Source organism: Sardina pilchardus, chromosome 1 (genome assembly GCF_963854185.1).
Source record: "Sardina pilchardus chromosome 1, fSarPil1.1, whole genome shotgun sequence".
In the NCBI taxonomy this organism is placed as follows: domain Eukaryota; kingdom Metazoa; phylum Chordata; class Actinopteri; order Clupeiformes; family Clupeidae; genus Sardina; species Sardina pilchardus.
In genome coordinates, this window is record NC_084994.1 from 6,567,510 (window position 1) to 6,593,995 (window position 26,486).

Consider the following 26,486-nt stretch of genomic DNA (forward strand, 5'->3'; position numbering starts at 1 on the left):
CTTCCAAAGTCGTCTTCTTCTTCTTCTAACGTACGCAATTCAGCTTCAACCACTTAACGTAGAATCTCCATTCAAATTTTGTCGCGTAGGTCTTACTTACGCGATGTGGGCTTTGTATTTTTCAACTTTGTAACTTTTATACTTTTTAAACTATTAGTTAAAAACTATTACAATTTCCCCCATAGACTTAACATTGTTCATTATGACATCACGGCAGCAATTAGAATGTTACGCCAGGTGGCCAGTCCAGGTGCAGCAGCTCTCTCTCTCTCTCAGGCTACATACACTGGCTCTCTTGAGACTACATTTTCTGTTCCCCTGTATCCTCTGCGCCGAACTGTATCAACATAAGTCTTCCTAATTCCATCCAACTTTTTATCCATTCGTCTTCTTCAAACCATCCACTCATCCACCCATTCTAAACAGTCTGCCTATCAACATCAATTAGATGATCTACATTCAACTTTTAAACAATCTACTCTGTCTCAGGCTTTAAGCATACACTCTGGCTCTCTTATGTTATGTTTTTGATGTGCAATGGCTACCGTAGTTCTAATAGGTAGGCTATCAATATAATCCCTAACCACTAGATGAGAGAATTTCACAATGAAATGTTCTCAAGCTTACACAATATCCCTTAGAAACATGAAAGGGAGTCGATACACACAATTTTTAAAAATAAAAACATTTTTAATAAAGCATTTAGGAACAGTCAGCACAGTGAAGACAACATACAGATGTGGTGCAAGTGTGATGGATCAAAATGCAGATGGTGGGAGGAAGCCCGTCTGCTGGGCGAAACAAACGCGTCCTTCGATTCCTGACCTTTAATGAGGCCAACCAAAGAGGACCTGCCACATCTCCTACATCATTCATTTGGCAAATGCTTTTATCCAAAGTGACTTACAAATGTAAGTCATATTACAAGAGTCATTGACCCCATAGCAACTTGGGGTTCAGTGCCTTTGATCAATGGCACAATGATGGAAGCCAGAAAATTGAACCCACAACTTTTCAGCTTACTGCCAGCCCACCTGCTGGAAAATGGGAGGGGCCAATGTAGATCCAGAACCTTTAGAGTGGAGGTTTAAAAAAAAAAAAAAAAAAAAAAAGACAACGTTAATAAACAAATCTATACATTTTCAGTGAGGTGAATGTGAAAATATATACATGCTTGACTGATTTGATGTATTATTATTGAACATTTTTCATATAATATAAAAATGAAATTACCTTTTGACGTTTATAAATTGCGTCAGAAACGTCACCAACGGAAACCACGACGGCCACAGCAACTAAAGTGGCCATCATTGCAACAACACCTGGAGAAGAAAATCAGCTCTTGAACTGCAGGTAACCATTTCGTCAACTTCAGATAAAACAGTGCTGTTGAATCAGTGCATATAATTTCTTTTTTTTTTTTTTTTTTAAGATATTTTTTTGGGCTTTTATGCCTTTAATCAGATAGGACAGTGTAGGGTGACAGGAAACGAGTGGGAGAGAGAGTAGGGTAGGATCCGGAAAGGACCACGGGGCGGGAATCGAACCCAGGTCGCCGGCGTGCGGTGCAGGTGCCCCAGCCAGTCGCGCCACGACTGGGGCCAGTGCATATAATTTCATTACATTTAGTCACAATAAGCTTACTGAGAGCAGTGGCGGTGCCAGAGATTTGTTTCTGTAGGTGCCCCCCGCCCCCCCGTAAAAAAAAAAAAAGAGAAATCCGAAATACATAATTTCAACACAGTTGTCGGAGGGACAGATATAACAACACAGACACATAGTCAGCACAGAAAGCAGTATCTGTCTTCTGCCAGGCTGAAGTGTCATGAACATTACAGGCCTGCAATAGCCTAAACTAAACAATTCACTCCTTATCACGATCCCAAATGGAGAAATATTGCGCATCAACACTGGAGAGAACCTTTCAGAATTTGACCAAATCGGCCGTTTTATTCAGTACCGCATCTTGTCGACTTAAGTCGCCAGTGGCACCTTGGTTAATGCATGATAGGCCTAATAGTCTATACTTTTTTCTAAGAAAATGTAGGCTAAAAGACAGATTAGACAGAGCTAGCACTCAAATTCAAAATAATCTTTTGAAGATAAAGCATAAAACATTGCAAAGGGAATATATATTTGTGTTGCATTCTACCTGATTAACTAGTGTCAGTTCAGTGTTACCCTACAACGTATTCAGCAGTGGTGCAGCGCCACGGCTGGATTTTCAGCGCTACTGCAACGTTTTCACATGATCAGTAATGTGACGACAATTAGGCCTACTTTCACATTCTAAAAGCACAACAGTCAACGTCATCGTTGAAATTGTTTTCTGAAAAGTCTTCACTAAGTTTCATCAAATTCTGATTTAGCCTCTATATTCAGGACTTGTAGGCTACATAAAGACTACGTTTCAGGCTATTAGAAAACTGAAGACAAGCGGCGCCTGCAGCAGGCAGCAGCCCATACGTTCTGAGGCAGTAGACTTGGCTAACATTACGGCTCATAACATCCGGCTCATAACGGCTCATAACATCCCATCCATCGGAAAGCCAAATAATACAGTTTACTGTGCCACAGGAAAATATTTAGTCCAGGTTCAACCAGCCTAATTTTCTCGCGGAGTAACCTACTCATCGCAGAAATGTCACACCGCATATCACATGAACGAGTGAAATCTAAGCTGTCCGATGGAGTTAGTGCAAAGTTGCTGTAATAAATAGTTTGCGAGAATATTAACATTGAACTTGCCTGAATCATATTTACATGCAGTGCACAGCCCTATGCACCCCTATTTCACGAATTCATTCAACGCATAGCAACCCTTCAAAATAAACAGCAACCTTACTGAATAGGATGGTCGACATTATACATATATGTGACCTTCCACGGCGAAATCAGTCACATTGTCCAAATTTTCAAAATCATAGTTATTACGTTTTCAGGAAGGGGCATAATCAACCTTCAAAACGATACCTTTATATAATGAATTGAACGTCATATTACTGAAATATAAACATTCAAAGGAGTTGAGTTCATCCTGTCATGCCAAGAGAAAAACGGAGAAATCTGCCTCTGAAGTTAACCGTCGGCTCAACACTCACGAACGCTTTGTAAGGTCGCCGCTATTACAAGATTTACGGTACTTGTATCAACGACACAGCAAGAAGATGGCTTGGTGGTTGTCAATGGGTGTTTCTCAAAGTCAAGAGCTCGTCCTTGATAGAATGCTTTCTTTCGAGTTGAGTGCTAAAGAGACAAGGCAACACACCTTCCCAGTACCCTCTCCAGCTGTCAAGATCACATGCAATGGAACAGCCTAGCGAGTGTGGAAGTGCACGTCAATTGTGCACGGTTCCGGCTGCGCGCTTAATTAGAACCGTGGAAATTGTGCTACTTTTACAGGAGTTCCGACAACTGCAGCTGCACTTTCCTCTAAATAAACTTTTTGGAGTAGCCTACAGTATTTCCACATTCGACTTGGTCTTCACATAACAATCTGTAGTTTATAATTATGTTGTGTCAATGGAAAGTTATACCGGTAATTGGGAACAGCAACGGCAATGTTAAACTTCTACAAAGTTTGCATTGGGCGAAGTTCTGAGATAAATTAATAACAAGTCTATCACAACTTATTCATGCACATTGACATATGCATTTATGATGAATATGCACAATAACTTGATATAAATGCCTGAGCAAATATACGATGGCATTAACAAAACACTTGATAAATCATATTTAGCCTACATTAACACGCACTGCTTCTTTGCATCTACTTTCCATCTCCCTCTCCCTCTTTTTTTTAAGCCGCACCATCAGAAAATGTCTAATTGTTCATACGCAAAGGATTGTGGGTTATTTCTTCACTCCGAGGATCCATCGATGCATCCTCCAAAATTCTCAGAACGAAGGACTCAGTACTTGCTAGAATTTTAAAGCATCCTTGACTTTGGAAAAGTGCTTGACGAGATTTGATGACGTAACGTCCTTAAAAAAGTGGCTTGGAAGGACCAATCCTTGACTTTGAGAAACACTCACTGAGTGCATTTACCGTAAATATTGGAATAGAGCGGCAAAAACGAGCTTCCTCTAACTTTCTCACCTCAAGAAACTCACGTTTTTAGACTAGAAAAGGTCAGTTTTTTCGGCGAAATGTATCCACGGCCGTACAGTGTAGACCTCCCACTGTTTCAAAACACACATAAAAAAATCCACGATTTTAGCACAAGTGACATAAATTGTCATGTTTCTCAGAAACGCCTGTTGCGACAAGCGACTGGTTTTGCCGTGGAGAGTCACATATTAACAACATATTTTAAAGTTAACTATTATGTCAGTACAAACATTTTTGTACATTGTTTAACCATAGAGTATCCCACCTTCATGGGTAGCCCATAGGGGTGGCACGGTTCACAAAATCTACGGTTCGGTTCGTATCACAGTTTAGGGTCACGGTTTTCGGTTCGGTACGGTTCTTGTTGTTGTTTTTAGAGTGCATGAAAATGCACTCTACTGTTATACTGTTTATTCTTATTAGAGTGCATGAAAATGCACTCTACTGTTATGCTGTTTATTACAGTGCATGAAAATGCACTGTACTGTTCTTCCTAGGCTTCAACTTCTTATTATTCTTCTTCTAACGCACGCAATTCAGCTTCAACCACTTAACGTAGAAACTCCATTCAAACTATGTCGCGTAGGTCTTACTTACGCGATGTGTGCTTTGTATTTTTCAACTTTGTAACTTTTATACTTTTTAAACTATTAGTTAAAAACTATTACAATTTCCCCCATAGACTTAACATTGCTCATTATGACATCACGGCAGCAATTAGAATCTTACGCCAGGTGGCCGGCCACCTGGGCACCAACTGTCAGTTTCTCTGGCTTTAAGCATACAGTCTCTCAGAAGACTACATATCCTGTTAACTGTTTCCTCTGTCCACAACTGTTTCAAAATAAAAGTCCTCACTGCAATAATACACTATTAAATCATTTAACCATTGAAACTACTCAACTATTGAACTGTTCAACCATTCCAACTGTCAGTTATCATCCACTATGCCTCCAGTCAACTACATGAAACCTCCATGTACCTAGCAACCAACATAGCAACCATTAAAATTAAGTGTTTATGACCGTTTCCATAGCAACCAACATGATTATACTGCAGTAACTTCTTGTTTCCTGATAGTGGCCACCATGGATACCCTAGCAACAAATGTTTCAAAATAAAAGTCCTCACTAGCAAGTTAGCTAGTTAGCATGGTTAGCATTGTTAGCATAGTTAGCATTTTTTAGCATAACTGCAAAAAATCATCAACTAAGTTATCTAATCAACCTGGTTAGCATTGTTAGCACATTTAGCATTGTTAGCATAGTTAGCATTTTTAGCATTACTGCTAGAAATCATCGGTTAAGTTAGCTAATCAACCTGGTTAGCATTGTTAGTAAAGTTAGCATTGCTAGCATAATTAGCATTTTTAACGTAACTGCTAGAAATCATTAGCTAGGTTAGCTAATCAACATTTTAACATGAATAGAAATCATTAGTTAAGTTAGAACTGGAATGTTTCATCTTTAAACTGTCTACCTTCACACTATCAACTCTCTGTAAACAATGCAACCACCATGTTTACCCTAGCTACACCTTAGTAACCATATCTACATTGTATATCTATTTTTGCATTTTCATGCACTGGTAATTCCTTGGAATTGCATTTCTAGTTCTTATTATCGATATTATTATTCTTCTTCAGACACTTTTTGTGCGTTCAATTCAGCTTCAACCGTTCAACGTAGAAACTTCATTCAAACTGCGCTGCGTAGGTCTTACTTAGGTGACTTCAGCTATGTAATTTTCATCTTTGAAAACTTTATCGTTTAATTTATATGAATTTTTTAAAACATTTTTTCTCCCATAGACTTAACATTGGATTATGACATCACAATAAAGTCGTTAAGCAATTAGAATCTTAAGCCAGGTGTTCAAAGCCACCTGGCAGCAACTCTCTGTCTCAGGCTCTCTGGCTCTCTTAAGACTACATATCCTGTTCAACTGTTTCCTCTACCCACAACTGTTTCAAAATAAAAGTCCTCATCATTTTTGCATTTTCATGCACTCGTAATTTCCTTGGAATTACATCTCTAGTTATCGATATTATTCTTCTTCCACACTTTTTGTGCGTTCAATTCAGCTTCAACCGTTCGACGTAGAGACTTCATTCAAACTGCGCTGCGTAGGTCTTACTTAGGTGACTTCAGCTATGTAAATTTCATCTTTGAAAACTTTATCGTTTATTTTATATGAATTTTTAAAAACATTTTTTCTCCCATAGACTTAACATTGGATTATGACATCACAATGAAGTCGTTAAGCAATTAGAATCTTAAGCCAGGTGTTCAAAGCCACCTGGCAGCAACTCTCTGTCTCAGGCTCTCTGGCTCTCTTAAGACTACATATCCTGTTCAACTGTTTCCTCTACCCACAACTGTTTCAAAATAAAAGTCCTCATCATTTTTGCATTTTCATGCACTCGTAATTTCCTTGGAATTACATCTCTAGTTATCGATATTATTCTTCTTCCACACTTTTTGTGCGTTCAATTCAGCTTCAACCGTTCGACGTAGAGACTTCATTCAAACTGCGCTGCGTAGGTCTTACTTAGGTGACTTCAGCTATGTAAATTTCATCTTTGAAAACTTTATCGTTTATTTTATATGAATTTTTAAAAACATTTTTTCTCCCATAGACTTAACATTGGATTATGACATCACAATGAAGTCGTTAAGCAATTAGAATCTTAAGCCAGGTGTTCAAAGCCACCTGGCAGCAACTCTCTGTCTCAGGCTTTCTGGCTCTCTTAAAGAGTACATATCCTGTTCAACTGTTTCCTCTACCCACAACTGTTTCAAAATAAAAGTCCTACCCATTTTTGCATTTTCATGCACTCGTAATTTCCTTGGAATTACATCTCTAGTTTCTTTTAATCTTTAACACTCCAGAATAGGGGTGGGCAATAAAGGCTATAGCCTATTGTTTGGTATATTATTGTGAATGTTGTTTTGGCGATGTGCAAAATTACATTATCGAATATTTAAAGTAGGTTACTTAGAGGGGGGGAGGGGCACACTCAAAGCCACACATTTAAACCCCATACATTCATGAAATCAGGAGGTGTGCAACAGAAGTGAGAGAAGCCACTGGCTGCAGCAGAGCAAGTCACATGATCACTAGTGGGCACTGGGCACGTTGTCACACGCGCCTAATGTTTATGTTGTGCAGCTACTTTGTGGCATTGATGAGTTAACAACAGGCGTTTTTTCCTACACGGTTAGGCTACGTTGTTATATGGAGAGAAAACATTAGACTTGATTATTTTAATAGTCAGTTGAAAACAAAAAAACTCTTCTGTAACCTAAGTTGTGTAAATGGACTGAAGTTCGCTCTAAATATCTACTGTTATCGAGTATGCTAACCGTTAGCATGTCTATGGGATTTCTCATAGACATTAGCCATAAGCTAACGCATTAGTTTCTATTCTGTAACTTGGAATGCTAGCCTACGTGATTGCTCTTTAACAAAACATTGAAGGAAATAAATGTAGCCTACTCTGGTGTTCTGCTGGCGCATCATGCAACTCCGGCCAGTCTGCCAGTTGTTTGTTGCTTTTATCTACATTATCTCCAGTGGTTCAGTTTCACTTGCGGACACACATTGAATGAGCGCTCACATCACTACCCCTAATGTGTTGCCTCTTTATTTGATAACACCAAATTTAGAAATATCTCCTAATCTGGAAAATGTTTAGCCTACTTTAGTTTGCTTTCAGTTCACTGTTCCATGCCCTTCAATTAACACACAAATTATCTGCGGACCAGCAATCTCCTCGTCGAGGAGGCCCTAATGCTGCAGAACATAAGGCAGAGAAAGCATGCTCTGGGAAGCACACACAGTTGCATGTGCAGTGCATTCATATGTCTGTCTTGGTGCATTTCAATATTTTTAAATGAGATATAAACCATTATTTTCTTGGTGGTGCTACAGGGGTGCTATGGCCAATCCAGGGGAGCTGTCTTGGTGCGCTTACATATTTTAAAATGAGATATAAAACGTTATTTTCTTGGGGGTGCTATGGCCAATCCAGGGGGAGCTGTAGCACAACCTAGAGTAAATAGTAAGTCGAGATACTGTCAAAAGAATAAATATGGCTTTCTTCAACATCACATGATAATCTTCTAAGTACATAGTCACAAGGCTGCTCAACATGTGTTTCATCTTACTGAAAACTTGTGGGCTGTTGGCCCACTGTTTAACTTAAAGGGATGTGAAGGTGATGGGAATAATTACCAGCAACACAATGAAAGAAGCATAATCCCCAAACCCACAGCCACAGCTATAGCCACTTGTGCAGCAATGTGAAAACGAACTGGGAAAGAGTCAAAGTAATCAAACCATCCTTCTGCAAAAGATTAAGAAATGTGAAATAGTTATAAATCACACACACACACACACACACACACACACACACACACACACACACAGTCACACACACACACACACACACACACACACACACACACACACACACACACACACATCACTGTACAGTATGGAGTATGGTAAGACCAACTGAAGCAGTTAGACTGGATTGTTGAGCACCATTAATGTGAAAGATGGTCTCCTTCATCTTGTCAGCCTGAGATACTCTACAGATGTAGGTGCTGTTCTTTTCCAACTTGTCCACAGCCAGGCGTCGGCTGACTGTCAATCCATCAGAGTTCCACTCTTGATTGTTAGCTGATAGGCTCCTCCCCTCACCATCCAACCAAACAACTGCTGGCTCAGGGTTCCATCCAGAGGACTCACACACTAAGCTGAATCCTTCACCATCAACTTTATGCAAAGAAATGAGTGAGCCTATGCGTACAAAATAGCAAAAAACATATATTTTTGTTAAAGGATAAGGAATATACTAATTTTAATACCTCGGCAATAGTGGATTGGTACACACCTTAAAAAGAGGTGCCAAAAAAAAAAAAAAGACAATTGGGTTATTCAAAGTCTCCCCTAGAATTAGATAAGTGAGCAAAAACAATTTTGGCTCTGTGCATGCACTGTCTGGCTGGGTTAGGGAGCCCTGTGCTAGTATGGTAAGGGCACGGTTTGAAGTGCAAAGCACAAGTGCATTTAGGTGGTGTCAGAAAGTGTCAGGGTGCCAAGTACATGGTTCATGAAGGTTTTTTTTTTTTTATTCCTCTTATTCCCTTTAAAATAAGGGTGTGCTTACACAATGGTGAATTGTTACCTCCGCCAAGGAGGTTATGTTTTCATCGGGGTTTGTTGGTTTGTCTGTTTGTTAGCAAGATAACTCAAAAAGTTATGGATGGATTTTGATGAAATTTTCAGGGATGGTCTGAAATGATTCAAGGAAGAAACTATTACATTTGAGAGTGATCTGTATCACCGCCTGGATGCAGGAGGCGGTTGTGTGTTCGCTTGGCGGAAGTTTGCGCTGTGAGTGCTTTACTCGTTTCTACATTACAAGATATTACAAGTGAGCACACTGCTGAGCTGCTGTAAGGTTAAGGAGGTAGGGCCCTAAATGCACTTGCACTATATGCTTCAAACTAAGTGATTAGCTTAATATGCGTGTCTATCTGAATGCATACAGTGGTAAACTCAGGTATGGTTGGGGAATGCAAGATCCATAAATCAAATATACAGTACAAATTCCATTTTTTTACATACAGTATAAATGTCACTTACTTATAACACTGAGTTGTACAGAGATATCATCGTAGTCTGTAGATTGTACGAAGCATTTGTAGTGTCCTCTATCAGCAACACTCAATTGTTTGATAAGTAGTGAAGCATTTCCTTTCTTCAGTTCTTCCTTGAAGAGGGATGTTCTGCCCCTGTAAGACGACATTTGATTGGTGTTTATATCTTTGTGGTCTTTATAAAGGTGCACTACGGAACTCTGGCCTTGGTCATCCAGTCTGAACCACTCCACAGTCATCCCTTCAGCACTCATACTGGGCTTCAGGGAGCAGGGAAGGACCAGATCTCCACCAGCATCAGCAGTAAGAGGACCTTCTGGACCAACTACCTGGAAATCCGCTGTAAAACAGATAGACACAAGGCAACAATCATTAAAATACAGATTCAAAAACTCTGACAACAGGAAGTTAAGGCAAGACACGGCAGGTGAAAACATTGTTCTATTTCATATCGGTCAACACGCAACAGTATGGGTCATTCTCTCCGAGGGGTTGAGCTGTTAGGAGACAGAATAGCAAATTAACCACTCCCCGCTACGTGCGTGCAATCAACCCCAGTCTACATATACAGGTGCATGCACGCCAGCACTTTCTCTTTTTGCCTCCTGTGGATGGTAGCTGACACGAGACGTAAGTATTTTTCATCTATATTAATAGAGATTGTTGATAAAGTAGGGCCTTTGCTCTCGAGAGGGGGTAAGTCGCTGCTTAAATACACCCCTGTTTGCAATTAATGATTAACAGCTTGGTAGCCTCTTAGTTTGATTAACTGGATTTACTTGGACTGCTCACAGATTCTGTGGTGTAGCAATTTAGCGTCAGTCTGCCACGCGGCCGACCCGGGTTCACAACCTGAACTCTGCAAGTTTTTTATTTAGCTTGCGTTAGCACTTGAGTAGTTGCAATAGTGAAGTTTCCGTGTTTTCTTAATTATATGAGTGTTGTATACTTCTGGGAGCCTCTTTATCTTTGAGGACAAAAGCTACTAGTGGTGGGGGAAAAAATCGATTCTGTTCAGTATCGCGATATTTTGTGCATGCAATTATATCGATACTAGTAGCTCAAGTATCGCAATACTTAATTATAGAATTTAATTATCTATTTTACCTTTATTTGAGTCCCCAAGGGGAATTTCAAGATATTACACTCACAAGGTGGCGCTTGTTGTGCCATTTTATTGTGCATTCAACGGCAATTTCAAATAAAAATGGCTTCACAATCACAACCTGTTATAGACGACCCTCCATCACTTTGAAAGTGTGGGTGTATTTCGTTTTCAACAAAAAGCAAATAGTAAGGACCTTGATATGCACCACGCCATGACAAAGTGAGTTGAACAGTGTTATTTTCCTTATTTTTTGTAATGCCTTTGAATAATATGAGAGACATGAATAGCAATATATCGCAGAATCGAATCGCAATACTTGTTGTATCGCAATATGTTTAGAATCGCAATAATATTGAATTTTGGCCCAAATATCGCAATAGTATCGAATTGTCATTCTTTTGCCAATTCCCACCCCTAAAAGCTACCTGAGTGATATCTTTATTATATAGGTGCACTGTCCTATACATAATTATTTGAGTGTTTATATGTTTCTATTCCTTTAAATCTATGGGAAATGTTGTAGGCCTAATGACCGCATTCAAGTATGCTGCCAAAACTCTCTGATAGCCTCTTATACAACTTACTAGCTTACTAATAAATGTTGCCTAGCCTAATCATATCAAAAATCCACTTAATTGCCAGTGTATCTTGCAGACACAATTCAAATTGTGCTCTCGCAAGAACTCTGGATTTCCAGGGTAGGCTGTCACCACAAGTGCACAAGAAATGTTTTTGCCCAAGTTGAGTGCTGTTCCCACATTTCTGAAATTGCTTTAATCCCATTTAGACCTACACCTTCGTTACCCACCTAACAGTCGATACCTTTTACCTGAATCGAACCATGATTAAGCTGATTGAGCTCGACCACAACTAGCCTATATTTTGTGTCTGCCTTAATTCTACCGTGGTGGCATACATTTATCCGTAGCGGACTGCCATACTAAAATTAATGTCGCGGGAACACTGGTAGCCACAGGAAAAGTTGTATTCAGCGCACAGAGGTGATGAGTTTCTTTTCCCCCAGAGTTTGTGATAAGCATCTTAGCAGAAAAGCCCACACTGACAAGGGCTGCAAAAGTGTGAAAAGTAGGGGTGTACAGATTTACCGATACATATCGTAAACACTCTTTCCCAAGAGCTACAGCTACATCACATAGTTTTAAACTATTGTGATTTGTTCAGCAGCTAAGTATAGGGTGATATGAATGTATCTCTATTAATTGGCCGAGTGATTGCGTTTAGAGGTATTTGGCACTGAATCGTGCTGTTTTAAACTGCATCGTCTGTGAATCATATCGTAGCTTTATGATAAGAATCGAATCGTCTTAAAAGGGAGAGATTCACACCTCTAGTGAAAAGCCATGAGAATTATGAGGATATATCAGTTGAACTTTACTTACCTGCATAACAAATGGTACTGCACAGATGAAGTATCACCCAGACACATATCCAGCACTTGGAAAGCCAGCTGCACACACACACCATGACCAGCAAAAATGCTTGAATACCTAGAGTTCACACAGGATTGTTAAAAAAAAAAAAACATGTTGTGTGGCGGAATAACAATTGGGAGCACTTAGACTCGGCGCAGTAATATCCTCACTCCACCTTGCTTTGTGCACTGGTGCAGTCATGTTGTAACAGGAAGTGGCTATCCAAACTGTTCCCACAAAGTTGGGAGCATGAAATTGTCCAAAATCTATTGGTTATAGCATTCAGAGTTCCTTTCACTGGAACTAAGGGGCCAAGTCCAGCTCGGGGATGACCCCTTCATGTTCCAACATGACTGTGCACCAGTGCACAAAGCAAGGTCCATAAAGACATGGATCTCAGAGTTTGGTGTGGATGAACTTGACTGGCCAGCAATACCGCGATAATACGGAGAACCGTGATCATTTTGGTCAACCGTGAGGTGGGTTGTGTGGCAAAATTGTTTTTGCATACCCTCAAAAACGGAGTAGTTGCGCCCCTCCTAGTGCTATCAAAGTAGCGCCGCGCTCCAGAGTCAGTGCATCAACTCGTCTTAGTTAAGGGAATAACATTAGTTTAATATGAAAAAACGGTGAAGATTTCCTTTAAGATGACTCATCCTGAACACAAGCACACCGTCTGACCGTGCAGCAAATGTGCCTTAAAAGACTTCTTAAAAGTCAAAATTCTTTCGAAGTAACACTAGAGTCTCATACTTAAAATAAAACGTTGGTAAGATGAATAACACTTGTTTAGATTTTATTTTTTACCTTGTGCAGAGTCGGCAACGAACGATTGGGTGTAACTTCCTGTTATTACCTCTAGACACTCTTAAATGATTTCTACCTGACAACAGCGACCCATTGGCCAGCTGTTTATTATTGTGGCATTAAAAACGTTGGGGCCGTGCTACCACCAGTAGCCTTTCGCAAGCTCTTTTTGTGGTCTACAGTAACCAACTGCGCATTGGAAATTATCTTCGAAATCACTTCGCCTTTGCATTCAGATTAGCAGAGAGAAAATGATCTGCGAGTTGTGCAGAGAAAGACTGAGCTGGTGACGGCCGAAGTGATCGTGTATCTTAACGTTTATTCTCACAAACTCTTTGTGTCCAGTAACCACCTGCAGTAGTTTAGCAGCTATGTGTATGGAAAATAATTAGCCTAGGCTATTCAAGATAAACTAGCCTACCCTAGCTTTCTTTTCAGCCCATTGTCCCACATCTTGTCTGGCAAGGAGGAATAGAAAATGTGTTAGACTACACCAGGCACGAAGGCCTAAGTCAAACTTTCGTGGTCTAATTTTTCGAATGGATCATATGCACCGCTTTCACGTCTGGTGTAGCCAATTCCATTTTTACAGTGGTAGCAAATTACAGCAAATTGCGAATTGAACGCTTCAGCTGCCTGTGAATGCACCCCAAGTGACATTTTGAACCGTGATGCACACCAGCTCCGCACGCGTAAATATTTATCAAAACTTACGACAACATAAATAAGCACAGCGTTGGACAAACACGACAAGACAACTCACCAGATTCGAAGATTTACAAAGCGAACTGCAATGTGAAATGACCGTGTCCTTCAATCTTCACTTCATCTTTCCTGCTTCAGCAGAAAGTGAAACCGTGTCAAAGTGACGTCGACTTTTTTCGTTTGTGGGGGCGGAGCCGATCCTTTGTGCAAATATGCTGCGTTCGAGCGCAATGCGACGTGTAGACACTAGCTCCTAATTTAAAACGTTCCAGGTAATTTAAGTGGAATGATTTGCATTAAGTTCAATGAGCATCATACAGGCTAATAGGCCTACTGGAAAAAGCACCATGCCAATTTCTAGCTATGGTGAAAGGTGTGTGATGATGTGGGGCTATTTTAATTCCAACGGCCAAGGGAACTTTATCAGGATGCATAGCCTAATATCCTGGATCCATGAAATAGCTGGCCTTAAAAAATAAAAATCTGCCTGCCCCTATGTTAACCCTATATGTGCTAAATTCCCATAGGGTTAAATAGGGGGTCAAAATAATCCCTTCCCCCTAGCATTTAGGAAGAACATTTATTATTTATTGAACGCGTTAACGTGCCCAGCCCTAATACATTTCTTTGAATTTCATAGAATTTCAATTCTACTTCCTTTAATCCTGTTTTTCACCTCAGTTCAAATTGGACTGGAATTTAGGAGTCATTCTCAATTCAATTCTGAATTTTGCCTGGGTGACATGCTATCCATGTGGGGCTACATGCCCACCACGTTTCGTCCTTGACGGAAATTTGGTCCTTGCAAAAAAAAAACTGACTAAACAATATATTAGCCTGGCACGCCCTCGTGACGTAGCCTAACACCTTCAGTGTTGCTGTCGCTGGTCTGGCCAACTGCTCATCAGGCAGGATTTCTGAATTTCCCAAAACTGCGGAACTGCCCCCTTTGGTCGAGAACCAATACAACTTTGAGCAGCTCCAACAGTTCTGGGTAGAGGCGTGTTCAAGGCAGAGGAAAGAGTGTTGTTATTGGTTTAAACTCGGCAAACCGCTTTCTGACATCGACCAGTAGCAAATCGAGGCACTTAAAGGAGGCAGGTCAACCAAGCGCTTGGAGAAACCGTTTAGCACAGGCTCTTGGTCGGACTAAAGTCTCGCAGAGCCTTGAAAGTCGATGGCAATCAGGCTAACAATATAGCTCTGCTGCGTGGCGGTCATAATTACGCTACAAGGTAAATCACACAATATTCTCATATACCACTATGGTTCATGTTCAATCTAGGCTTATATCTCAGTCTGTTCACGTCCTGTTTGCTATTCAACTGTCCTTATTGTTTTTCTGATTTCACTGGTACTATGTGCAATAGAGCTGTGATTTGCAGTAGTTTATTATAATGTAAAGTAGCTCTACAATAAACAGTGCGCGCGCGCACGCACGCACGCACGCACGCACGCACGCACACACACACACACACACACACACACACACACACACACACACACACACACACACACACACACACAGAGACAATACTCACGCCCAATCAGTAACCTGTTGTTCTGTTACTATCCAATTACCCTCTCTAGCCTTATCCAGCCAATCATCTTCTATTTCCAACTCTTAACACTTTTGTTTGTCAGGTAGAACAGATGTTGATAGCTTACATTTAAGTGGTCTAGACTTGAAGTCCAGAGAAACTTAAATTGGACTTGGGAGTGAGTCAGAAGGAGGACTTTATTGGAACTGCTTCTGTAGGTCCATGTCCAATTAAAGTTAAACTTAAGATTTTCCACATACCGATCCTACCATCCTGCGCAATGCCCTCCAGGATGATCATGGTTATAAGGAGCTCACTGTTTTTTTTTGTGGTCCAGTCTAAACAAGGATATCTGAAAGTGCTAGAATTGAATTCAGCACCTTCTAAAACCTCTAAAACCACTCCAATATTATAGAAACTGGTCACACAGTGCAAAATCTACTGTCAATCTGGACGAATGAGCTAATTATGCTAATTGTGCGGATTATGCAAATTGCTCAACATAATGCAAATTAGCATCCGCCAGTTTCTGTATAGGCTACTGGGGACCCATACTTTACATTTCTGCAATAAAACTTTGGTGTACACAACATTTTCGGGTTCACAATGGGGCTCTATAGGCTGGCTACTAGACTAAAGGACATCATGGTAGGCTATAAGAGAACCCTATTTATCCAGGTCACCAATGACAAGATAAAGTGTGCAATATTTAATTTCCCCCTGGGGATGAATAAAGGGATTTGAATTGAATGAATTTAGCCTCTATTTCGATTAGGATGATGGTTAAATTGATCAGGCTACAAGACAATCCAAATGTGTCACTCAGTTAGCAATTCAGACAAATAGGCTACTGTTGATGTGAAATTAATCTGAAGTGTTATAATGACCATATTTTTTATTAACTTACATCAAAATGTTATCTAAAATGTTGAAATGATGAAATGTATTGAATTGTCTGTGTGCACCATCACTCCACCCAAGACATCGCACATGCCTGCCCTTAGTATTCCCCTGCGTTTTGAACATTTTATCAAACAGCAAAAAAAAAACAAACATAGATTCATGTTTTGCAGTCCTATCAGAAATGCAAGGACACTAGGCTCCTAAATAAGTGCTACTAAAGCACAGTGGCAATAATAACAGACAAATGGGCTACATGTGATCAGTGATCTTTCTCTCTCTCTCTCTCTCTCTCTCTCTCTCTCTCTCTCTCTCTCTCTCTTCTTTTTCTACCTTCCCCTCCCTCACCTTCTTTCTATTCCTCTCCCTTCACTACTGCAGTCTTTCTTTCTACCTCTCTCTTTCTTTTACTCAGTCTCTCTCTCCTTCCTTTATTGTATCTCTCTTTCTCAGGTTCTCTCTCCCTCTTCTCTCTCTCTCTTTCACTCAATCTCTCTCCCTCTCCCTCTTTCCCAGTCTCTCATTCTCTCTCCCTCCCCTACTCCTTCACACTCTCTCTTTCTCTCACTTAATCCTCTCCTCCCCTGCTTCTCTCTCTATCCCTCCCTCTTTCTTTCCAAAGGCTTGTGACAGTCATTGTTCTCTCCATACAGCAGACTGACCTCAAAGCCATAAATATGAGATTACTGCAGTTCACTGGTATACTCAACAGGGCATGTGCTTCTGCCATAAAACGTTTGTTGAAACAGCTATAAAACTACGACTCAAAGTCCATCAGAGTCCTGATAATGTTCAGTTAGCGACTCAAAATCCAGGTACAGATGTGAGCTAGGAAGAAATTAACGGTGTTTATTAAATACCCACAAAATGGAATCATTTGAATGTAAATGCTGTTGACAGTCTACCTAAAGATGATTTACTGTAAAGGCACCCTTGACAAGATTTGCTCTCAAGGTCCCCCTGCTGGCTGAGAATCGCAATAATAAACAAACTAAATATGTGTCTTATGATCTGTAGGCCACTCGGTGGCTATATTTAGAAGGTGTGCTGCAGGCATCCCATAGGCGTCCCATGGACACTGTATTGATATGAGGGACCAACAGCAGTCTGTAGCAAATCATCTCTGAATTCCTGCAGCAGAGCAGCTCTGTTGCGTCTTGATTTTGGAAGGGGGAGGGGGACAGTGTTCCTACTACTACAACGGTAATAACCTATAGAGGGCCGCTCAGATAATGCCAAAAGTGCCATTCCTCATGTTATGGTGTCATCAACATGATTTTGAAAACATTGTTTAAGGCAGTATGCATTAGTGAGCAATCAAAAGTCCTAGTCTCCATATAGGGTATTTGCCAGACACATGGGCATGCCTTTACAAATAACTGTGGAAATAACTAATATTTTATTTTTTACACACAGCTTCCTAAGAAATTACAGCTTTCTAAAGAGGTCAAGCATTTGATGGTTGGGCATAATAGGTGGGAACAGTGCCCTCGCACCTAGGCACAGTGCAATGTCAGAGGGAAAAACCTAGAAATGACCCACACCAGAACAATAGTTGAAAGAATTTAGGAAAACATAGTATAGTGAATACAACAACAACAACAACAACAACAAACATACAATGAAAAAAATGCGTTCAGAGGATATTAATGAAAAAAGTGTTCAGAGGATATTTAAAAAAAAATGGTGATGGAGAGAGTCCATCTGATGGAACAAAGGCCTTAGAATCCTGTCCATTAGTGTATCCAATCACAGAGGTCCTGCCATATTAGTGTGTCCAATCACGGAGGTCCTGCCACATCTGCTGCATCATTTTCTAGCAGACAAACAAAGACAAACAACAAGGCTGAGTGGGCGGGGCCAGTGCAGCCCTGGTGAGGTCATAACACTGCTGTCTGGTTGAGCTGACACAGAACCTTCCGGTTGTTAGGTCAAATGTCACGGGTCCAACAGCTTTTTCAACAAAAAAAGGTTTACTAGCACAGCAAGCCGGTTTTAGCAACTTGTAAACCCTGTCAACATCACCATTGTTTTAGTAAGAGTATAACAAAATTGCTTGTAACTACTCTTTAACTGAGCAATTAAGATAAGCAGATATTAAGCACTTAATAAGCACTGAATAACCGAATAAATGGATCCAGACAATGCAGAAATGTCCCATAACAACTCTTCAGTTATTGACAGTTAGGAATATAGCAAAATATATTGTATATTAATAATAATAATAATAATAATAATAATGATAATGATAATTGTCAATTTGTCACATAAAAACAATACCTTTCAATGTCATCAGCGATGGTGTCTGTAGTATGTGACTGTCAGTAGTTAGTCGACCAATTACCCTCTCTACAGAATATAAGAAAATAAGAATATATTATCTCTTCTGTTTAAATGCAATAAAAAAACAGCTCTTGAACTAACTAATGAGGTGCCTACTTCTTCAACATTGCTGTTGAATCAGTGCACATACTCTCATTAGGGCCTGAGCACCTCAGCGGCCGCACCTCGGTGCTCGGGCCCTAAAAACAGCTCTTGAACTATCTAATGAGGTGCCTACTTCTTCAACGTTGCTGTTGAATCAGTGCACATACTCTCATTAGGGCCTGAGCACCTCAGCGGCCGCACCTCGGTGCTCGGGCCCTAAAAACAGCTCTTGAACTAACTAATGAGGTGCCTACTTCTTCAACAGTGCTGTTGAATCACTGCACGTATTCTCATTAAATTTAGTCACTGTGCCCTTACTGAGTGGCATCCAATGCAGCCACCTTCAGAGAGTGAACAGTGAGCTGAGATATTCTCAATAGATTAAGATTAAGATTAACAATATTATGTCATGTGCTTCAGTTCATTGAAAGAGTAATGGGCTATTGGGCCGCTGATTAAAGAGGACATAGAATGGATGAATTGAGTATTGCACTGTGTTCTCTGATGTTAAAATAGAATATATTCAACTTTGATTTATATGTATAAACAAAACCTCAACTGCAATTTTAGAAGCCCAATTAAAACCTTATATTTAGGCTGGGTATTGAAATAGTCCTCCTTATGACTAAATGGCGCCCTCTTTTGGCAACCCCAATTGAACTTCAGTGTCTTTGCGATATTTGACATCACATGTAGGCTTTGTTCTAATTCGCCCATTTTTTTTTGTGTCCATTTCTAAGTTCAATATTTTCATATGAAGGAGGGCACAACCATGCCTCATGTTCATGATAGCTGTATGGTTATGCACAACCTCTCCTAATTCATCAAAACCAAGACAAAAATGATTTCCATTCTACGTCACGATCTGAAGGTGATGTGAATAGTTACCTCAATCTCTCTGCTCCCCCACAGAGTAAAAACAGAAGAAACCCACAGATCAGAGCCAAAAGCACAGCCACTAATGAAGCAATGACTATTGGCTGTTTTGAGACCTGAAACCATCCTTCTGCAAAAGATAAAAGGGAATTGAGTTAGTTTAGACAAAATTTTGCAAAAACATCTTTGTAGGCCTACAGTATGATAATGTTAGATGATAAAAGTGAGGAATAACTGAAGCACCATTGATGTGAAAGATGGCCTCTTCCATCTTGTCAGCCCGGGAAACTCTACAGGTGTATTTGCTGTTCTTTTTCCAGTTCTCCACAAGGAGGCGTCGCTTGACTCTAAACCCATCAGAGTTCCACTCTGTGGGGTCAGCTGGTAGTCTCCGCCCCTCACCGTCCAACCAATCAACTGCCGGCTCAGGGTTCCATCCAGAGGACTGACACACTAAGCTGAGTCCTTCACCATCAACTCTATCCACAGCAATCACTGGCTGTGAGCCTACGGCTGTAAGATAGTCAAAAGCAGTGTTTTTGACAAGCAGTATTTTGTATACCTCAGCAATAGTGGATTTATACACATCCTGTTTTAATGAAGTTAGTGCAACCAGAGCCCCTTTAGGGAGAGCCGGTCCACTTCCTATTAACTCCATTGTACCGGATTGTTCCTGCAATCTGTTGAAATTCCGCTAGGGGCGCTGCCGAGCAAGTGATAAATTAATTGTGGTCTATGGAGCTAAGCGGCTAAAACTCGTTTTTTTCACAGTTGACAACTTCATTTCTTAATGTACATGGTCGTAGTAGCTACCTGAGTATAGGTTTTCCACTGGAAATGAAATAAAAAGTCACTCATGTCCTTTCTGCTTTTCATAGGATGGGCCGCTTTCCGCGTAACATGCTAGCATTTAGCTCATGGATGCTGATTGGTCAGCGAGAAATCGCGACCGATTACGACGACCGTCGTGAAGCTGAACCTTCTTTTAGGTCTATGGCCGTAAAGTGGTTCGCATTTGTGTCACGTGACATGAAAACTTTCAAAGGGTTTTTAGGAATAACAACACATATTGAAAATTGCATTGGTCAGCTAATTGTCAAGTCAAGTTATCCTGCATCGCATGCATTAATGCAATTTCAGGAGAAAAAAATATATAAAGACAAATGTGGTATTGGGGGGTTCAGCTCCATTGCTACCCATTCATTCATCATTTGCTCGCGATCACCCTCTAGTTGCAGTACCATGCGGAAGTATTTACCAAGTGGTCCTTCTCCCCTTATTAGACATTCTCTGGTGCAACCGGCTCAAATGCCTTTAGATTGTGTGTTGGGGCACCAGGCGTATGGTTCATTCAAGGTTTTACTCCTTGATTAATCATGGGTGTGCTTTGGTTGTTGTCATGATATGTAGAAATACTACATCCTGATATACATGTAATGTGGAAGCCACAAGGCGGCGCTGGTGAGTTGATGAAAGTGAGAGCTAAAACCTACAAGAGGTCTGTCGTGTTATCTTTTATGCTCTATAAAACTAATATTAAAACAGTTGTAAAATGCAATAAACCATAGTTCCATTTCCCATTCCCTCTAACAGAAGGGTGCACTTGCCCATTGGTAAGTTGCTTCTATATGGATCTGCCCTGCTGAGCTGTTACAGAGGAAGTGCCATACATGCACTTGCACAATATTGCTTCAAACCAAGTGCTCAGCGAGGCTTTACATGTGTGTAAGTGTGAATGCACACAGTGAGTGGTATACCCACAACATATATTTAGCACAAAAAGTAAGGGATTTTGTGGTAACAATGCTATTTAGCAATACATCTTGTGCTGTTGGAAAGCCTACAAGTGCATGTTCCTTACAAATGGGGCACCAGGCTTAGTTGCGCTTAGTTTATATATATATACTGTGTGTGTCTATATATATATATATATATATATATATGTATTCCAATATATATATATATATATATATATATGAATGTATGTATTCCAGTATATATGTAGGCCTATTACATTTTTACATACAATATACAATGTACTTGCCTATAACATTGAGTTGTATGGAGATATAACCGTAGTCTTTAGACACTATCAAGCATTTATAGTATCCTGTATCGGCCACACGTAGTTTTTTGAGGTGTAGCGACGCATCTCCTTTCTCAAGTTCTCCCGGCAAGATGGATGTTCTGCCCCTGTAAGACGGCATTTGATCGGTGTTCAAATCAGTGCGGTTTTTATAAAGGTGCACTATGGAACTCTGTCCTTGGTGGTCCAGTCTGAGCCACTCCACAGTCATCCCTTCAGCACTCATACGGGGCTTCAGGGAGCAGGGAAGGACCAGATCCTCACCAGCGACAGCAGAAAGAGGACCATCTGGACCAACAACTTGGAAATTCTCTGTAAAACAGAGACAACAATTCACAATTCACAGCAAATCAAAAGACTAAATGAAGATGATGCTGTGTGCTTTATCAAACTAAAACAGGCAGCTCCCTCGAAAATAACAGCAATTAACAGTAAAGGAAATAAGACCATGTAGCAAATTCTAATGGTGGCAATATGAATAAACAGTACTGAGAATATGTTGTTAATCGTACTTTTAAATTCCATTTTGATATTTTTTTTCTGTCTGGTCATGCTCATTGGCCCATCGGACTTTTTCCAAAACCCATAGGGAATTCCAAGATTGTGGTCTAGTGAACAACCCTTGTATCATATTTCCAGTTTCCAATGTTTCCCCATAGTTTGGCTGGTCTCTCTCTCTCTCTCTCTCTCTCTCTCTCTCTCTCTCTCTCTCTCTATACAGTATATACTGTATATACAGTGCCTATAGAAAGTCATCATACCCTTTTGAAATAGTTACTTTTTTTGTCTTACAGCCTGAAATCAAAACCCATTTTAAAAAAAATCTTTTCCAGTTGTATTAACAAATTTAGCTGTACAACATCAAAATAATGAAAAAAAAGTAAACAGTTCTGAAAATTAATAAAAAATGAAAAACTAGAATAACAGGGTTGGAAAAGTCATCATACCCCTGACTTAATACTTTGTAAAGCTTCCTTTTGCTTTCATTACAGCCATCAATCTGTTTGGATATGTCTCTATTATAGCTTTGCACACCTAGATAGGGGAATATTTGCCCAATTTTCCGTACAGAAATGTTAAAATTTAGTCAAATTCTGTAGGGAATGGCGATGGACTGCTCTCTTCAAGTCAATCCACATATTTTCTATAGTATTTAAGTCAGGGCTCTGACTTTGCCACTCAAGGATATTCACCATCCTATCCTTAAGCCACTGCTTTGTTCTTTTGGCAGTATGTTTAGGATTATTGTCGTGTTGGAAGGCGAATGACCTCCCCATCCTCAGCTGTCTAGGAGAGGGACGCAGGTTTTCCTTAAGAATGTGGGTGTACTTGGCAGCATCCATTTTCCCTTCTATCCTGACCAATTGCCCAGTTCCCGCTGAAAAGAAACATCCCCACAACATAATGTTGCCCCCACCATGCTTCACACTAGGTATGGTGTGTTTTGGGTGGTGTGCTGTGTTGGTTTTCGCCAAACATTGCGCTTGGAGTTCAGTGCAAAAACACATCTGGAATATTCTGCTACCATGTGGAAAAAGCTTATATGGTCAGATGAGACTAAGATCGAACTTTTTGGAGACTAAGATTGAAGTTTTTGGACTGAGCTCCAGGCGCTAACCAAACACAGTATACACACCCAAACACACCCAAAACACACCATACCTACTTTGAAGCATGGTGGGGGCAACATTATGTTTTGGGGATGTTTCTCTTCAGCGGGGACTGGGCAATTGGTCAGGATAGAAGGGAAAATGGATGCTGCCAAGTACACCAAAATTCTTGAGGAAAACCTGCGTCCCTCTCCTAAACAGCTGAGGATGGGGAGGTCATTCGCCTTCCAACACGACAAAAATCCTAAACATACTGCCAAAAGAACAAAGCAGTGGCTTAAGGATAGGATGGTGAATATCCTTGAGTGGCAAAGTCAGAGCCCTGACTTAAATCTTATAGAAAATATGTGGATTGACTTGAAGAGAGCAGTCCATCGCCATTCCCTACAGAATTTGACTCAATTTTAACATTTCTGCACGGAAAATTGGGCAAATATTCCCCTATCTAGGTGTGCAAAGCTATAATAGAGACATATCCAAACAGATTGATGGCTGTAATGAAAGCAAAAGGAAGCTTTACAAAGTATTAAGTCAGGGGTATGATGACTTTTCCAACCCTGTTATTCTAGTTTTTCATTTTTTATTAATTTTCAGAACTGTTTACTTTTTTTTCATTATTTTGATGTTGTACAGCTACATTTGTAAATAAAACTGGAAAAGATTTTTTTTTAAAATGGGTTTTGATTTCAGGCTGTAAGACAAAAAAAGTAACTATTTCAAAAGGGTATGATAACTTTCTATAGGCACTGTATATAAACATGAATCAAGGAGCAAACATTACCGTCCACAGCTGCTCTAGGCTTGTGGAGATCGGGAACGGTAAACAACATGTCAGACATTTTCTTGTAGGCCCCATAAGATATTGAGGGGGTACAGTACATGGAGATTATTTCAAATGCTCCGGTGACCATAAAAATACTGACGCGCTGTTTGAAGTTGCGCTGCTTGTTGTTAAAGGGCATGACAGATGTCACTGTCGTTGGTTTACAAGATGTTTACAAGACACCCACTACACCTCTGGTAAATTAAAAGGAGTAGTAGCCTACCACCTTCTTGAACCATGAATGTACGCCTGGCGAAATCAACATGAATGTGGGCAGGCCACGTCCAAAAAGATCTATACGTTTTTCGCGGGTGACCTAGCGTTAGACTATCATAAAAGAGAGCATTGTCCAACTCGTCTAACAGTAATAGTAAAGTACAATAGTAATGTACTGACTTTGTGAACGTGTTGTGTGCCGCTCCCTCCAAGCGGGAAAAGGGTTTAAAATGTTCTTTATCTTAATCAAGCAGCTTATGCTGAGCTGGTTAGGTAACTCTAGCTATGTTGTTCAACTGGTAATATCCTCCTATATGAAAACGTATAGACAAGTAATCTGTCTTTTTCTGCCTTGGCTTACTGTTGATTGGCTAGTAGGTAGCGAATCCAAAATGGAATCGTGCATAGAGCCTATTAGCCTATTCGATTCTACAAAGTATAGACCAGCACTGTTTTGGCTCTAGTTACAGGGCAGGCTGATCATATTGTAAATGACAAGAACAGCATACATGTGCCACCTCCTTGTAGGTGCTGCTTGTTGCTTTTGTGATTTCCTTTCTTATACCAAATAGGAAATGCAAACAATGACATGCCCTGGGACTGACAACGTCACTGAGTCTGTATATGTGGTCTGGGAAAACCCTTCACATGGGGAAATTTGACCAATTTTATGATTCTGATACCACCAACATGATTTTGTGAGGATGGTATGCTAGGGGGAGAGCGTCCAGAATGTTGCTAGGATGGTGTCAGAATCTTAACTTATAGAAATATGACCAGAGAGCGTTGAAACGGATCAATGATTTTCCTGGATCGCATCATCTCAATAGTGCCATTAGAATGTACATGTTCAAACAGAACACGATAAAGACAGTAGCAATGAAATACAGACAAAGGTGTATGTTCAGATGAAAACACATAAAGACAACTGTCTCCTACCTGAATTAGTCCCATATAGTTGTATATAGTTAAGAAGAAGCAGACTCATACAGGCAACCAGCAGAGCTGCTGACAAATATGCCATGACTGGATAAAGGTTGAATACTCCAACAGTCCTACAAATGACAATAGCTATCACAACCCTTCATTTAAACCTGACAGGACAATGTTCCTCTGTGTCCATTGTTTAGATTAGAACATGCCTATGCTCCGTTCAGCTACCAGGTCGATCTGTTCGGTTTTTCAGATAGGAAAGATGATAAGCCGAGAACTGCTACAGAATACTGGTCTGACTGGTCTGTGGCATTACAGTGGGGAAAACAATTCAGGAAACAGCATATGGTTACACCCATCACAAATCACACCCAGCAAAGCATGGGAGAGCAGGGCTTAAACCTGCCACCTCCACTCTCTCAAAATCTGAGTAAAAGAAATGAGGTCATTTGTTGACGGGTTAGTGACAAAATGTTACCTCAGTGTAAACGTTCAGCATCACATCAAGTCTACAGTCACAACATGGTTTAGATTAGGTCTACATTGTTTTAATGATGACAAAGTCTGGTCCCATTGGGTTATATATTTGACTATAAAGTCATTTTGACAGGAAACCGGTCTGACTACAAAGAACAAGGCTAAAGATAAATATGATGAAGAACAGTCAATAGGCACGTTCAAGTTCCTTTAAGGCCATGTGATATCGACTGCACAGTCGTAAACACACCCATCTAGATCATTGTGGACAAATTTTTAACCACATGCATCTTGTGCTGCGCAGTTTGCAGCACTGCTCGATGCTGCACCATCTTGAACTCGCCTAGTGTCAGTATTGTTCAAAAGAGGTCACGCCACAGCAAACCAATCACAGTGTCTTACCAATAATTTGTATCAATACCTTCTGTTGGAGCGTATCATGTAACTGCATGTCATTGGTTGTTCTGGAAAATGATGATGATCCTGTGAGGGATATGGCCCTATCCTTTAATCTCTATTTTTAAACATCTTTTATCACAATGTCCCCACCGACATTACTTTTTGATTTTATTTCGGAAATATGTAGAATCCATTATTGAACATTATTCTATGCATTTCAATAGACAGAAAGAAAGATACATTTGAACTGGAAGAAAAATCTAACTTAAGTAATTGAAGTAACTGAACTGATTTGCTGATGACCAGTAGGTGTCACTAGTGTTCAAAAGAAGAATATTTGAACTGCAGCAGGTTGAGTTGTT

General features: G+C 40.2%; 2 protein-coding genes across 2 annotated transcripts; both read right to left on the bottom strand.

Annotated features, from left to right (window-relative positions):
• Positions 1-666: 666 nt before the first annotated feature.
• Positions 667-13,181, bottom strand: LOC134082136 (butyrophilin-like protein 10). The gene is made up of 6 exons (XM_062537786.1): positions 13,132-13,181; positions 12,292-12,399; positions 9,770-10,123; positions 8,663-8,920; positions 1,234-1,322; positions 667-1,072 (listed from the first exon to the last, which is right to left on the bottom strand). Exons 2-6 carry the CDS (start codon positions 12,374-12,376, stop codon positions 917-919), a joined length of 942 nt encoding a protein of 313 aa, XP_062393770.1. The 5' UTR covers positions 12,377-12,399; positions 13,132-13,181; the 3' UTR covers positions 667-916.
• A 3,944-nt stretch (positions 13,182-17,125) lies between these two features.
• LOC134063574 (butyrophilin-like protein 10) lies at positions 17,126-25,471 on the bottom strand. Its single transcript, XM_062519199.1, has 6 exons — positions 25,255-25,471; positions 21,625-21,978; positions 19,824-20,093; positions 19,593-19,710; positions 18,558-18,626; positions 17,126-18,093 (listed from the first exon to the last, which is right to left on the bottom strand). The coding sequence occupies exons 1-5, from the start codon at positions 25,337-25,339 to the stop codon at positions 18,599-18,601; spliced, it is 855 nt and encodes a 284-aa protein (XP_062375183.1). The 5' UTR covers positions 25,340-25,471; the 3' UTR covers positions 17,126-18,093; positions 18,558-18,598.
• Between the last annotated feature and the right edge of the window lie 1,015 nt (positions 25,472-26,486).